The 15,044-nt window shown below is 43.7% G+C and overlaps 1 protein-coding gene across 1 annotated transcript in view; it reads left to right on the top strand.

The window, feature by feature from the left end:
* The first annotated feature begins 11,970 nt into the window (after nt 1–11,970).
* LOC143785753 (cytochrome P450 2K4-like) overlaps nt 11,971–15,044 on the top strand; it is a 157,829-nt gene continuing 154,755 nt past the window's right edge. Inside the window, exon 1 of the mRNA XM_077274845.1 lies at nt 11,971–12,367. Within this exon, the coding sequence (XP_077130960.1) occupies nt 12,200–12,367 (168 nt within the window). The 5' untranslated portion in view covers nt 11,971–12,199. The remainder of the gene's footprint in view (nt 12,368–15,044) is intronic.

Genomic DNA, 15,044 nt, shown 5'->3' with positions numbered 1-15,044 from the left:
GGTTCGTTGCAATCAGCCTCTTAGTCAACAGCATGTGTAGTGAGTGGTGTGTATTTTTTATCAGGTAGGTCATCTATTCGGTCAGTCAGGGCATCCACAACATCATTCTGGCTTGGGTGTCATCCTCTGGTAGGGAAGCTTTCTTGCAATGTGATGCGTGGATCCTAGTGGGTCTTCCCTCCAGCTTCACAGAGGTTGGTGTCATCAGCAGCACTTGGAAAGGACCATCAAATCTGGAATCGAGTGGTGTTCTCCTTACAAACTTTTTTCACCAACACCCAGTCTCCTGGCTTCAAGGAGTGCGTACCGGACACTGAATCTGGATCTGGCAATGAAGAAAAAACTTGAGAATGGATGTTAGCAAGTTTCTTGGTGAGCTCAATTACATAAGCAGACTGTTGTGAACTCTATTTTTGGGCTCCCTCTAGTGGTCACAAGCGGTACTGTGTAGTGTTGTCTTCCTGCAGGTTGGCTGCATCAGCTGGTTCGTTATCCTTGGTTGGTTTCCTATTTAGCTCACCTGGATACTCAGTTCCTTGCCTGCTATCAATGTATTCAGTGCTCTTCAGATTCCTTGTGACTACCTTGCTCCCAATCTCTCCAAGACAAGCTAAGTTTTTGTTTGATCATTTTTGATTATCAGCATTCATCATGTTTCTTGTCCAGCTTGCTAAAATGTGATTTCCTCGCTTGCTGGTTGCTCTAGGGGACTGAGTTTCTCCCCCCACACCGTTAGTTGGTGCGGGGGTTCTTGAAATCTCAGTGTGGATATTTTGTAAGGGTTTTTTACTGACCGCATAGACCCCTTTCCTATTTTCTGCTATCTAGTATTAGTGGGCCTCATTTGCTGAATCTGCTTTCACCCCTGTGTATGTGCCTTCCTCTTACCTCACCGTTATTATTTGTTGGGGGCTTCTATATCTTTGGGGATTATTTCTCTGGAGGCAAGTGAGGTCTTTCTTTCTCTCTAGGGGAAGTTAGTTCCTCAGGCTGGCTCGAGACGTCTAGGATTTTAGGCACGTTCACCTGCTACCTCTAGTGTGTTTGGATAGGTTCAGATTTGCGGTCAGTCCAGTTTACCACCTCTCTAGAGCTTGTCCTATGTTTAGCTACTTAGCTGGAGTAATTTGTGATCCTCAACCACTAAGGATCATAACAGTATAGCAGGACAAAAAGTGTTTAATGCATCGCAGAAGTGGGATAAAAAGAAGACCTGAGTACATTTTTTTTTTTTTTTTTTCCTCCCGCTTTTCCTTTGCTGCAGTTTGTTTGGCTTCTTTCATCCCCTTGAACTCTGGGTGGTTTTGAGCTCAGCTGCAGACATGAATATTCAGACTCTGAATTCTAGTGTGGATCATCTTACTGCACGGGTGCAAAGTATTCAGGATTTTGTTATTCATAGCCCTATGTCAGAACCAAAGATACCCATTCCAGAGTTGTTTTCTGGAGATAGATCTAGGTTTCTGAATTTTAGGAATAATTGTAAGTTATTTCTATCTCTGAGACCTCATTCCTCTGGTGATTCCGCTCAGCAAATTAAAATTGTTATCTCCTTGTTGCGTGGCGACCCTCAGGATTGGGCTTTCTCTCTGGCGCCAGGAGATCCTGCATTGCTTAATGTAGATGCATTTTTTCTGGCTCTTGGACTGCTTTATGAGGAGCCTAATCTTGAGAATCAGGCAGAAAAAGCTTTGCTGGCTATCTCTCAAGGTCAGGATGAAGCAGAGGTGTATTGTCAAAAATTTCAGAAATGGTCGGTGCTTACTCAATGGAATGAGTGTGCCCTGGCTGCAAATTTCAGAGAAGGTCTTTCTGAAGCCATTAAGAATGTTATGGTGGGGTTTCCCACCCCTACAAGTCTGAGTGATTCTATGGCTTTAGCCATTCAGGTTGATCGGCATTTGCGGGAGCGCAAATCTGCTCATCCTTTGGCGGCATTTTCTGAACAGAGACCTGAGTCTATGCAATGTGACCGAACTCTGACCAGAATTGAGCGACAAAGTCATAGACGTCAAAATGGGTTGTGCTTCTACTGTGGTGATTCTACTCATGTTATCTCAGCATGCTCTAAACGCTTAAAAAAAATCGCTAAACCTGTCACCATTGGTACTATACAGCCTAAATTTATTTTGTCTGTTACTTTGATTTGTTCTTTGTCATCCTACTTGGTTATGGCTTTTGTGGATTCGGGTGCTGCCATGAATCTGATGGATTTGTCGTTTGCCAGGCGCTGTGGTTTTGTCCTGGAGCCTTTGGAATTTCCTATTCCTCTGAGGGGAATTGATGCTACGCCATTGGCTGAGAATAAGCCTCAGTATTGGACGCAAATGACCATGTGCATGACTCCCGTACATCAGGAGGTGATTCGCTTTCTTGTTCTGCATAATTTGCATGATGTTGTCGTTTTGGGTCTGCCATGGCTGCAGGCTCATAATCCAGTTTTAGATTGGAAAGCTATGTCTGTGTCAAGTTGGGGTTGTCAGGGAATTCATGGCGATACTCCATTGGTGTCTATTGCTTCTTCCACTCCTTCTGAGGTCCCTGAGTTTTTGTCTGACTACCAGGACGTATTTGATGAGCCCAGGTCCAGTGCCCTGCCCCCTCATAGGGATTGTGACTGTGCTATAAATTTAATTCCTGGTAGTAAATTCCCTAAGGGACGACTTTTTAATTTGTCTATACCAGAGCATGCCGCGATGCGGAGTTATATAAAGGAGTCTTTGGAGAAGGGACATATTCGCCCATCCTCTTCCCCTCTTGGTGCAGGATTTTTTTTTGTGGCCAAGAAGGACGGTTCTTTGAGACCTTGTATAGATTATCGTCTTCTGAATAAAATCACAGTCAAATTTCAGTATCCTTTGCCACTATTGTCTGATTTGTTTGCTCGGATTAAGGGTGCCAGTTGGTTCACCAAGATAGATCTCCGTGGTGCATATAACCTTGTGCGCATTAAGCAGGGAGATGAATGGAAAACAGCATTTAATACGCCCGAAGGCCATTTTGAGTACTTGGTGATGCCTTTTGGACTCTCTAATGCTCCTTCTGTGTTTCAGTCCTTCATGCATGACATCTTCCGAGAATATCTGGATAAATTTATGATTGTTTATCTGGATGATATTTTGGTCTTTTCTGATGATTGGGAGTCCCATGTGAAGCAGGTCAGGATGGTGTTTCAGGTCCTGCGTGCTAATGCTTTATTTGTGAAGGGCTCAAAATGCCTCTTCGGAGTACAGAAGGTCTCCTTTTTGGGTTTTATTTTTTCTCCTTCTACTGTGGAGATGGACCCAGTCAAGGTCCAGGCTATTCATGACTGGACTCAGCCCACGTCTGTTAAGAGTCTTCAGAAGTTCTTGGGTTTTGCTAATTTTTACCGTCGTTTCATCGCTAATTTTTCTAGCGTGGTTAAACCTTTGACGGATTTGACCAAGAAGGGTTCTGATGTGACTAATTGGTCTCCTGCGGCCGTGGAGGCCTTTCGGGAGCTGAAGCACCGGTTTTCTTCAGCTCCAGTCTTATGCCAGCCAGATGTCTCTCTTCCCTTCCAGGTCGAGGTTGATGCTTCTGAGATTGGAGCAGGGGCTGTTTTGTCGCAGAGAAGCTCTGATGGCTCTGTGATGAAGCCATGTGCTTTCTTTTCAAGAAAATTTTCGCCTGCCGAGCGGAATTATGATGTTGGTAATCGGGAGTTGTTGGCTATGAAGTGGGCATTTGAGGAGTGGCGACATTGGCTCGAAGGAGCTAAACATCGTGTGGTGGTCTTGACTGATCACAAAAATCTGATTTACATCGAATCTGCCAAGCGCCTGAATCCTAGACAGGCTTGTTGGTCGTTGTTTTTCTCCCGTTTCAACTTCGTGGTCTCATACCTGCCTGGTTCAAAGAACGTGAAAGCTGATGCACTTTCTAGGAGTTTTGTGCCTGACTCTCCGGGAGTTTCTGAGCCGGCTGGTATTCTCAGAGAGGGAGTGATTTTGTCTGCCATTTTCCCAGATTTGCGACGAGTGCTGCAGAATAAACCTGACCGTTGTCCACCAGAGAGACTGTTTGTCCCGGATAGATGAACCAGCAGAGTTATTTCCGAGGTTCATTCTTCGGTGTTGGCGGGTCATCCTGGGATTTTTGGTACCAGAGATTTGGTGGCTAGGTCCTTCTGGTGGCCTTCCTTGTCGCGGGATGTGCGTTCCTTTGTGCAGTCTTGTGGGATTTGTGCTCGGGCTAAGCCTTGCTGTTCTCGTGCCAGTGGTTTGCTTTTGCCTTTGCCTGTCCCGAAAAGGCCTTGGACGCACATTGCCATGGATTTTATTTCGGATCTTCCAGTATCTCAAAAAATGTCTGTCATCCGGGTGGTGTGTGATCGTTTTTCCAAGATGGTCCATTTGGTGCCCTTGCCTAAGTTGCCTTCCTCCTCCGATTTGGTTCCTCTATTTTTTCAGAATGTGGTTCGCTTGCACGGCATTCCTGAAAATATTGTGTCTGATAGAGGATCCCAGTTTGTGTCCAGGTTTTGGCGGACTTTTTGTGCTAAGATGGGCATTGATTTGTCTTTTTCGTCGGCCTTCCATCCTCAGACTAATGGCCAAACCGAGCGAACTAATCAGACGTTGGAAACTTATTTGAGATGTTTTGTTTCTGCTGATCAGGATGATTGGGTGACTTTTTTGCCATTGGCCGAGTTTGCCCTTAATAATCGGGCTAGTTCTGCTACTTTGGTTTCGCCTTTTTTCTGCAATTCTGGTTTCCATCCTCGTTTTTCCTCGGGTCAGGTTGAGTCTTCTGACTGTCCTGGGGTGGATTCTGTGGTGGATAGGTTGCAGCAGATTTGGAACCATGTGGTGGACAATTTGAGGTTGTCACAGGAGAAGGCTCAGCGCTTTGCCAACCGCCGCCGCGGTGTGGGTCCCCGACTTCGTGTTGGGGATTTGGTGTGGCTGTCTTTTCGGTATGTTCCTATGAAGGTCTCCTCTCCTAAATTCAAGCCTCGCTTCATCGGTCCTTATAAGATCTTGGAAATCCTTAACCCGGTGTCTTTTCGTTTGGATCTCCCAGCATCGTTTGCCATTCATAATGTGTTCCATAGGTCTTTGTTGTGGAGGTATGTGGTACCTGTGGTTCCTTCCACGCGGCTCATCCTGATCGCCCTGGGGGTCTTGATGAGGGTTCGGTGACCCCTCCTCAAGGGGGGGGTACTGTTGTGAACTCTATTTTTGGGCTCCCTCTAGTGGTCACAAGCGGTACTGTGTAGTGTTGTCTTCCTGCAGGTTGGCTGCATCAGCTGGTTCGTTATCCTTGGTTGGTTTCCTATTTAGCTCACCTGGATACTCAGTTCCTTGCCTGCTATCAATGTATACAGTGCTCTTCAGATTCCTTGTGACTACCTTGCTCCCAGTCTCTCCAAGACAAGCTAAGTTTTTGTTTGATCATTTTTGATTATCAGCATTCATCATGTTTCTTGTCCAGCTTGCTAAAATGTGATTTTCTCGCTTGCTGGTTGCTCTAGGGGACTGAGTTTCTCCCCCCACACAGTTAGTTGGTGCGGGGGTTCTTGAAATCTCAGTGTGGATATTTTGTAAGGGTTTTTTACTGACCGCATAGACCCCTTTCCTATTTTCTGCTATCTAGTATTAGTGGGCCTCATTTGCTGAATCTGCTTTCACCCCTGTGTATGTGCCTTCCTCTTACCTCACCGTTATTATTTGTTGGGGGCTTCTATATCTTTGGGGATTATTTCTCTGGAGGCAAGTGAGGTCTTTCTTTCTCTCTAGGGGAAGTTAGTTCCTCAGGCTGGCTCGAGACGTCTAGGATTTTAGGCACGTTCCCCGGCTACCTCTAGTGTGTTTGGATAGGTTCAGATTTGCGGTCAGTCCAGTTTACCACCTCCCTAGAGCTTGTCCTATGTTTAGCTACTTAGCTGGAGTAATTTGTGATCCTCAACCACTAAGGATCATAACAGCAGACAAAGTATCATATTGTATAGTCAGCTCCTGAGGGAAAGAATACCCCTAACCTGGGACTAGATCGAAACAAAATTTCATATGGTGACAGCTTTTCTGGGCCTCTGGAAGTGTGCCTTACACTAAGTAGTGTGATTGGGAGTGTATCCTGCCAGGGTTTGCGTGTTTCTTGGGCAACTTTCAACATCCTGTTCTTAAGTGTCCCATTCAGTCTTCCTACTTTCTCGCTACTCTGGAGGTTGTAAGGAGTGTGTAGACCTAAGTCTGACCCTACTGCTGACCAGATCTCTCGTGTGAGACTTGCTGTGAATGCGGGTCCCTGGTCACTCTCTATCACTTCTGGGACCCCATATCTGCATACTATCTCTGAGAGTAGCTTCTTTGCAGTAGTCTCTGCTGACTGGTTCCTCAATGAGAAAACTTCTGGCCATCCTGAGAACATGTCCACAACCACAAGGGCATATTCTAATCCTCCACTTGGCGGCATTTGGTCTATCTGGACCCTCTGGAAGGGGTGCAGTGGTCTGGCAAGATGATGTGTGGGAACTTTCTCCATTCTTCCAGGGTTGCATTTGCTGCAGGTCAAACAGCTGCGAGTGAAATTGGCTGTTAGGGTGGAGATCCCTGGAGCGAACCAGTAAGCACCAATCAGATCATTCATCTGTGTCTTTGATCTGTGTGTGGGCCCATGTGCCCATCGGACCACCATAGTGTAGATGCTTCGGGGTAAACAGGGTTTGTAGTCCATTGAGTATACCTTTCCTTCTTCATGTGTTGCTCCCTTCTGCATCCAGCATTCCTTCTTGTCCTTTGGGGCTTGCTCTTGCAGCTTTTTGAGCAGATCCCAGGATGTCATCTGGTCAGGTTTCTTGTCTTCAGTCGTCATGTAGTAGCCGTCCGGCTCTATGACCTCTCCCACTTCTTCATATTGTCTTCCTTTGGCTGCTTCTTTGGCTGCCATATCTGCCATGTTGTTGCCTCGTGCCTCTACTGTGTTTTGTTTTCCATACGCTTTGACTTTTAGTACTGCTTTCATTTTTAGAAGTTGAAGTGCGTTCAGCAGGTCCTTAATGGCTCCATAATGCTTCACGGTTGTTCCTCTTGCTGTGATAAAGTCCCGTGTGGAATCTTACTTCATCATCTGCAAATCTGGAGCCATCCACATAGAGGATCAACTATGGGTTGGTCAGTGGCTCTTCTGCCACCTTGGGTAGTGTGTTACTCTGACACCCCAGTTGAGGTGTCGAGTGCAAGAGGTCTAGTTGTACTCTATCCCGAGTCTTGGGGTAGAGTTCTGTGACTCCTTGCTTGCACTCTTTGTGTGGTACCACAGCCCTATGACGCAACAGGGTTCGCTTTCTTCATACTGGGTGAGGTTAACCCGTGTGTGAATCTATATTATACCCCCATATAGTCCGTCATTACTTAGCAGCAGGTTCCATCTCTGCACGGTGGCCCCCGGGATGCAAACACACCTTACACTATCTTTCTAATAATTTGGTGCGTTCCGCTAGCCCTAACAATGTTCTGTTTAAACTGAGGGTCCTGTTCCAATTTTTGTTTTGCCCATTCTGCAAATTCAGTGCGCCGATCTGGGTCATCCTCGTTGAGATGCTGCAGCAGCTGGATTTTGTAAGGCTGCAATTTTTAAGTAGCTAATATCCACCGAAGAGATGTTCGACTGATGCCAAATCGGAGCTCTGAATATGCAGAATGGGCAAAACAAAAATTGGAACCGGACCCTCAATTTAAACAGAACATTATGTTCAGTGTGAGGCAAACTTTTTTGAGTGGCCCATTTATATGGATACACCTAAATAACATGGGAATGGTGACAGTTTTCTTGCGTAGCGTGTCTTGCATTGAAATCTGATGAATCGAGTAATGTGTTTACCAGACATCAACACAATTTCTTTCCGCTCCTCATGAGTTAACATCTGCGACATGTCAATGGCTGTAAACAAAGAGAAACTTGAAATAACTCATGAAAGAATAAAGTTACACTAAAACCAAGCACAGCATTGCTTTCCTTGTGAAATTCTCAATAAGTTTGATGTGTCACATGACCCTCTTCCCATTTGAAAAAATAAAGTTGGATCCAAAATGGCCGACTTCAAAATGGCTGCCATGGTCACCACCCATCTTGAAAAGTTTTTCCTATCCCATATACTAATGTGCCACAAAAAAGGATGTTGATATCACCAACCATTCCCATTTTATTTATGTGTATCCATATACATGGCCCACCCTGTAAAGAGTGTGAATTGAAAATGGTGAAAAAAATAATATGCTAATGAAGAAATCATGCAATTACGTGCATATACATGCTAAGCACATACATGCATGTCTATATACACAAAAAATAGGTAAAGAAAAATAAAAGAATTCTAGAAAATGAAAAAAATAGTTAATTAAAAAATAAATAATAACAAAATAAACAATATGAATAATAGAAAAATATTGATCATTGAATAATAAATGATGAATAATAATAAATACAAATGAATAAATGCAAATATATAACAAAAATAATAATAATAATAAAAAATAATAAAAGGATAAATAATATAACAAGCCATCAGTCACCACCACTTTAATACAAATATATATACAGATCATAATTTAATATTCACAAATATACTATGAGGAAATTCCAAATATCCATCCTAATAAATCGCATCAATGGCCACAGAATTACGTCAGCTACAACAAGCCTACATAGTCGATTATAATGCAAAATTTTGCACACTGGAGATTTGCGATCTTTCCACAAAAATGTGAGCAAATAGAGTCAAGGTTGTATATCGACCAATTATTTTCAGCTCCACTTAAACCCTCTGTCTTGACTTCCATCCTCTGGTTTACCATCTTAACAGTCTCAGCCTCTATTACTGCCTGACTCTCCGGATAGGTTCAAGTTTGATTCGCATTAGTAACCATATCCGTTCCAGCCGAAACACTGCACAGACCTTCAGCACTAAGGTCTAGCACTTTGACGGGTTATTTAGCACTTTTTCTATGTATGTGTTTTTTGCAATACTTTTTTGCGCTTCATTCGACAAGTTAAAAAATGTGTTTAGAGGCAAGGATTATAAAAAAGCAGGTCAGCTATGAAAGTGACAAATTTGCATAAAAATTTTGGCTCAACCAAATAGACCAACCAAGGGGTGACATTAGAAAGGGGAAAGTGTTTATCATGTCTAGCAATTTTCTCCAAGTCTATCATTTAGAGTAGGCCTTAGGGTATGTGCACACTTTGCGGATTTTGCTGCGGATTTGTCCGCAGCGGATTTGGAAAATCCGCAGTGCAAAACCACTGCAGTTTTCACTGCGGATTTTCACCCGGTTTCTTCTGCGGATTCCTCTGCGGGTTTTCAACTGCACTTTCCTATTGGTGCAGGTTGAAAACCGCTGCGGAATCCGCAGAAAGAAGTGACATGCTACTTCTTTTTTTCCGTAGAGCTTCCGCGCGGAAGTTTCCGCAGCATGTGCACAGCGTTTTTTTTTTCCCAAAGATTTACATGGTACTGTAAACTTTGGGAAAACTGCTGCGGATCCGCAGCAAAGTCAGCAGCATGTGCACATACCCTTAGAGTTGCAGTAGTGTTGATTCAAGATGTGGATTAAACTCCTTGTGATGACACAGTATTTTATCTTTATTAGCCAGACGTCTATTTTCAGCAAGCCAGGAGGAATAGACTGTTATCTATAAGTTGACTTTTGAAAGTATGTGTTTCTTTTTGGTTGGTCAAGAAAACACAGACTTTTGTTTGTATAAACCTGTAATATTGACTTGTAAGTTGACAATTTGTTGTAACATATTGTGCTGTTATACTGGATGACTAGTAATACAGGGTCATTGAACAATGATGTTTGCTGATATGTTGATTACACATTGTCCAGGCCAGCCAGTTTGTTTACTTGAAAAATAGAGGAAGAAAAACTATGCAAATAAATTAAATAATTAAAGAATGTGAGTTGATCTTGTCATAATTCTTCCCCTTTACCTGTGAATGCTGCCTTTAAGGATAGCAGCTATTTTAGCTATATAAGTGAGAAATATACAATCATACACAGAGTCAGCCAAGACATCCCGACATCCAAAGAATCAGATGCACTTTATAAGACAGCAGTCAGAACATCATCGCTCCATCACGAGGGACACAGATTTGACATTCCACAGGATGACAGCTTAGAGATCATGGCCCAGGCAGGAAGAATTCAGCTCCATTGACCATCGCTGAACCATGGATACATTTAGGGTTGTGGGGAATGGGACCCACTGGTCACCTGGCTCCATGGAGATGTTCGGAGAAGCCAGGTTTTGATCCTCTGGTCAACTGACCTTGTACCCCGATGGACTGTCATCTTCCTAAGCTTTTTGTTACCTCCTCTCTGTGCATGCCAAAGGTGGTGTAGTTGGACCTGGAAGCTATGAAGTCACAGATGCTGTTTTTCTGGTGAGTGAGCAGAATAATAAGACTCTGTAATGTGAACCATCTGGGGTATTGTGCTGGGACTGTTCTATGTGTTATTTGCCTGTTTTTGTGGATCAATAAAGTATTGCAACACTGTTTTACTGTTTTACCCTCACCCTGTGTTGTCTTAGTAATAATATGCCCAAGGTAAAATGAGAGCGGGCATTCAGCAACCGCTGCCATTTTGATAGAGAAAAAAAAAGTCTCCATCAAGATGTCGCTGGCATCGCCTGTGCAGCAGCATCTATTGGAATGCAATAGATGCTAATGCATAGGCGCCACCACCGACGCCACTTTACTGTAAAAAAGTGGCTTAATCGAAATGACGCCAGTGGCAGCGCCTGCGCACTAGCATCTATCGCATTGATGGAGCCTATATTTTTTTTTCTCTGCCAAAATGGTGGCGCCGGCGGTGTCTGTGCAGTAGAACCTCTTGGTGTTACTGCGCAGGCGCAGCCACTGACGCTATTTTGATTAAGATGATTTTTTTTAACAAAGCAAAATGCTTAAACAAAATGAATATATGCACATTATACATTGTATCATGCTACAGTGCAGGCGCCGCCACCGTGCCAATGAATGTAATTTTTTTTTCAAACAATAGTATATTCAGTATGTAAAGTACGGGGCAGGTTCTTAAGCATCAGTGACCTGTCATAAACCTATAAGGATTTATATCTAAGAAGAGCACCACATAAGACCCCCACAGCCCCACCCACAGGCCGCCCAGAACCACCAGAATCTCATTAACTGAAGACTGCAAATAAAGATTAAACAACAACCACAAGACAGATTTCATCAGCCAAGGTATCATTTTAATTAGTGTAATGGCGCCAAACTGATTGTAGGTGTCTGTAGGTTATTGAGCCCAATCCTGCTGACAGGTTCATTTTAACCACTGTTTCGACCGAAACGTTCTTCAATAATAATCTAATCTCATCACTGCTGAGCTTCTAGAGATCAGCTGCAATCGGTGATGGAAAGCAAGAAAAGGTTTTCAATTTATTTACGACGCCACTGCTGGGAATACAATTTTATCCAGATTCAATTGAAAAAACATATATTACTATTCACAACATGCATTACCTTGATTGGTCCTTCTGAATTAAATATAGCTAATGCTGTAGGTACTGGGCTTATTCTGTAGATCATGTTCTTTGTGGCAAAACCTGGCCCAATTTTTTCAATGAGGTTCTCTTTCTTCAATGTAGACCAATGTTGGAGACGCAACTTCTAGGCTCCCATAGATGTAATTGTCAGACATCTCTAAAACTGGAAAATCTTTTCAACCTTCTACCCACCAAATTCTGTTTCGCTGATTACATTGGTAATTTATAAAAACTTTAATACACAAAATCTAATGCAATAGACTCCAGCACAGTAGATATAAAGTTCATCCTGCTATAACTGCAAATAGATTCATTCGTGTCCCCAAACATTAGTATGTGAACTTCACACCTTGGCGCTGGTACAGCTGCAGAACGGATAAGATAAAAAACTGCAAGTCATATTCCTTTATCCCACTGTACACATCACATTATAATACACTTGGCCAACATTTATTTGGATGAAATGCACAATTCTATGTATATAAAAACAAGAACAGCCAAGCCAAGACTGTCTGCCCAAGGTAAATGGCAATGGACCAATCAGTTAATTATAGTTTATTTGTGCTCTAGTAAAAATTAACACATGGAGGAAAAATAAGCCCTTGTGTATAAATATAAGGACAGGAGCACAGTCAGAACGGACTCTTACCAGTACTTCGTTATGGCTTTTATTGCCTACTTTTTGGCAATTTTCATTGCACTATTCATCTATTGGATAAATGGAATTAAGAAGAGCACAGCAAAGATGCCCCCTGGACCTATGCCTCTGCCGGTTATTGGAAATCTTAACCTGCTCGACCTGGAAAAGCCCCATGAATCTCTGATGCAGGTAGGATACTGTACTTACTGTATAGTCATGGAGGGCGCAACATTATTTAGCTGGGGCAAAGGAATTGGGGATGGTTGCTGAATGAGACAGGTATGAATGGATTCATGGTGGGCATTAAAGGTCTAGAGGTCTTGTCCTTTGCTGCATTATATACTAACCATTGATGTGAATGGGCACTGTGTAACTCTTCATTTCCTCTGTGGTGGCGAGGGAGAGAGATTGAATACTTACTGTCAGATTTCCCTGGAATAATAGCTTATTCCTCCAATTTCTGACAGGTAGACACTTTCTGATGAAACTATTGTCAAGGGACCATCTAATACAGGGGTCCCCAACCTGTAGCTCGGGAGCCACATGTGGCTTGCGGTCCCATGAATTGAAGCCCGCTGCTGTCTGCCAGTTTGGTGTATTAGCTCCAGATTTAGTAAACTGGTATGAAGAGCACATCTCAAAATGGTGAACTTTGTGAGTAGCCCTGCAGAGAAGAACACATCTGGGTGCACATCTATTGGTCTTGGGGGTTTAGAGATAATGTAAGTATGGTATGCTGGAGACAGAATGATACTACCGGTTGTGACAATTCTATAGAAGAAAACAAAAAATGGACCCTCTGGACCATGACGACAATCCCCTCATGGATGAGCTGACCAGATGGACCTCCCCCAATACAGGGAGAGTTAGGGGCAGGCCCGTGAGGGACTATCGCTTCCGAAGCTGGGGGACCAGGGACCAATGAAGACGTGGGACCAGAGATGAGGAACCAGACAGGTGAGAGCGGTAGAGACACAGGGCAGGTGAGAGGACTACTGGGACACAGGACTGCCGAAGCACGGAACAGCTGAGACACAGGGCCGGCGAGAGAGCTGCGGAGACACAGGAGTGCAGAGATACCGGATTTGCTGAGAAGCGGGACTGCAGTGACAGAGGAGTGGTGAGAGGACTGCAGAGACACAGGACTGTGGAAATACAGGACTTGAGAGAACTGCAGAGACACTGGATAGCTGAGACACTGGACTGCAGAGACACAGGTATGGTGGTGGAAGAAATAAGAATTAGAACTGGATTAGGGGTACAAGGAGTACACTGAACAAGAGTGTGTCCAAGAGCACTTGCAAACACAAATGATCATCAGGCACAGAGGGGCGGACGGAAGCAGTAAACATACCAGAGCAGTGCAGCACTTCCGGGTAAAAGTCCTCCTAGGTGATAGAGAGGACGGAAAGAAGCGCAAGCAGGAAAGTTAGACGTGCGCACGCGCAGTGCAGAACCTGGAGTGTGCGCACGCCTGACGGACAGCAGAGAGCAGGAGCGAGTGCTGAGGAGAAGAGGCAGCAGGAGAGGAGAAACGACGGGATGAAGACAGGTGAGTATGACAGGGCATGGGGAGCGGCAGTGGCAGTGGCATGACACCTGTCACAAGAGGTGCTTGAAGCTGGATGTGACTGTGTTGGGAGTGCGTGATAGAAGAATGCTGAATGGGGATATTGTGGGAATCCCTGGATCTTGGTATACTGCTTCAGATTGATTTGTGTGGAAAAGCTTTGGTTATCATTATACCCGTAATGGGCGTTTTAGTTGCAACTTCTGTGGGGGGGGGGGGACAGGAGATGGATGTGGCTTGAAACCCTCTTGCACAGCTGAATGTGGCTCTCAAGGTCAGAAATGTAAAATAGGGATTGTTCAAAGTCAAGAACCTCTTGAAGAGCCGTAGACTTGTCATGTTGCTGGAGATACGTGCAACCATGTTCTGCTATCATGGTTTTATGTGGTAATTTACAAAGTTAGCTTCTTGTTCGTTTATCAAAACAATGAGAGAATAAAAAATGGATTGATGACATTACCATAGCATTTAATATATGGCCAAATGTAAAGATGCATTAGGAAGTAATAGAATCTATTATATCCGTACTCTGTTTTGCGTTCTCTCATGGACAAGAGCTGTGCACTCCTGGTTCACAAGCTGCACATTTATCTGCCATATTTGGGGCGATCGGTGAGGGTCTCAGGACCCAGGCTCCCTCTGTAAAGTGTCATCAAAATATTAAAAAAGTATAAAAGTTATGATGCTCTTTAAATAGTTGATTTTCAGGATCACTGTTGATAGTTATGACCCAAACTGAACTAAAAAGAAATTTGTCTAAATTCAGAGTCAATGAATGTGTTGATTCATCATGAGTTAATAAAGGGCTAGACGATGGTGATCGTGGGCGACATTCTTGCATAGTGCATCTAGGGTGCCAACCTCCATGGGCAGGTAGGGCTATTGAGAGCGCATTGTCTGACCTATCTTGTCCTGTAGTTCACTTGGCGCAATAGTGGATATTTAAACCCCTTGGTTTATTATGTATTTGGATAATTTGGGGACTACAGTGGTAATTTTTCACTTTTAATTATGAAAAATAAAGGTTATCTTTAATTGATGGAATTCTATATACTGTATTAGCAATAGCCACACATTGCGGAGTAATGGGACTGAGTAATGTGAATATGAGACCACTAACAATCATATCCCAATTACTCAGTGGTTCCAAGTATCTCTGAGAACATGCCTTGCACTGTCTTACCTGTGCAAGGCTTAACTGCTTCCAGAGACACACACTCTCCCTTTGCCCAGTTCTGGTGCAGGTCCAATTTTCTCAACACTGTCTCAAGTCATAGAGACTCTCAGTTCAGGCCA

Source organism: Ranitomeya variabilis, chromosome 7, assembly GCF_051348905.1.
Source record: "Ranitomeya variabilis isolate aRanVar5 chromosome 7, aRanVar5.hap1, whole genome shotgun sequence".
NCBI classification, from domain to species: domain Eukaryota; kingdom Metazoa; phylum Chordata; class Amphibia; order Anura; family Dendrobatidae; genus Ranitomeya; species Ranitomeya variabilis.
Note: the sequence above shows the minus strand (reverse complement) of the source record. Positions and strands in the feature narration are given on the sequence as shown.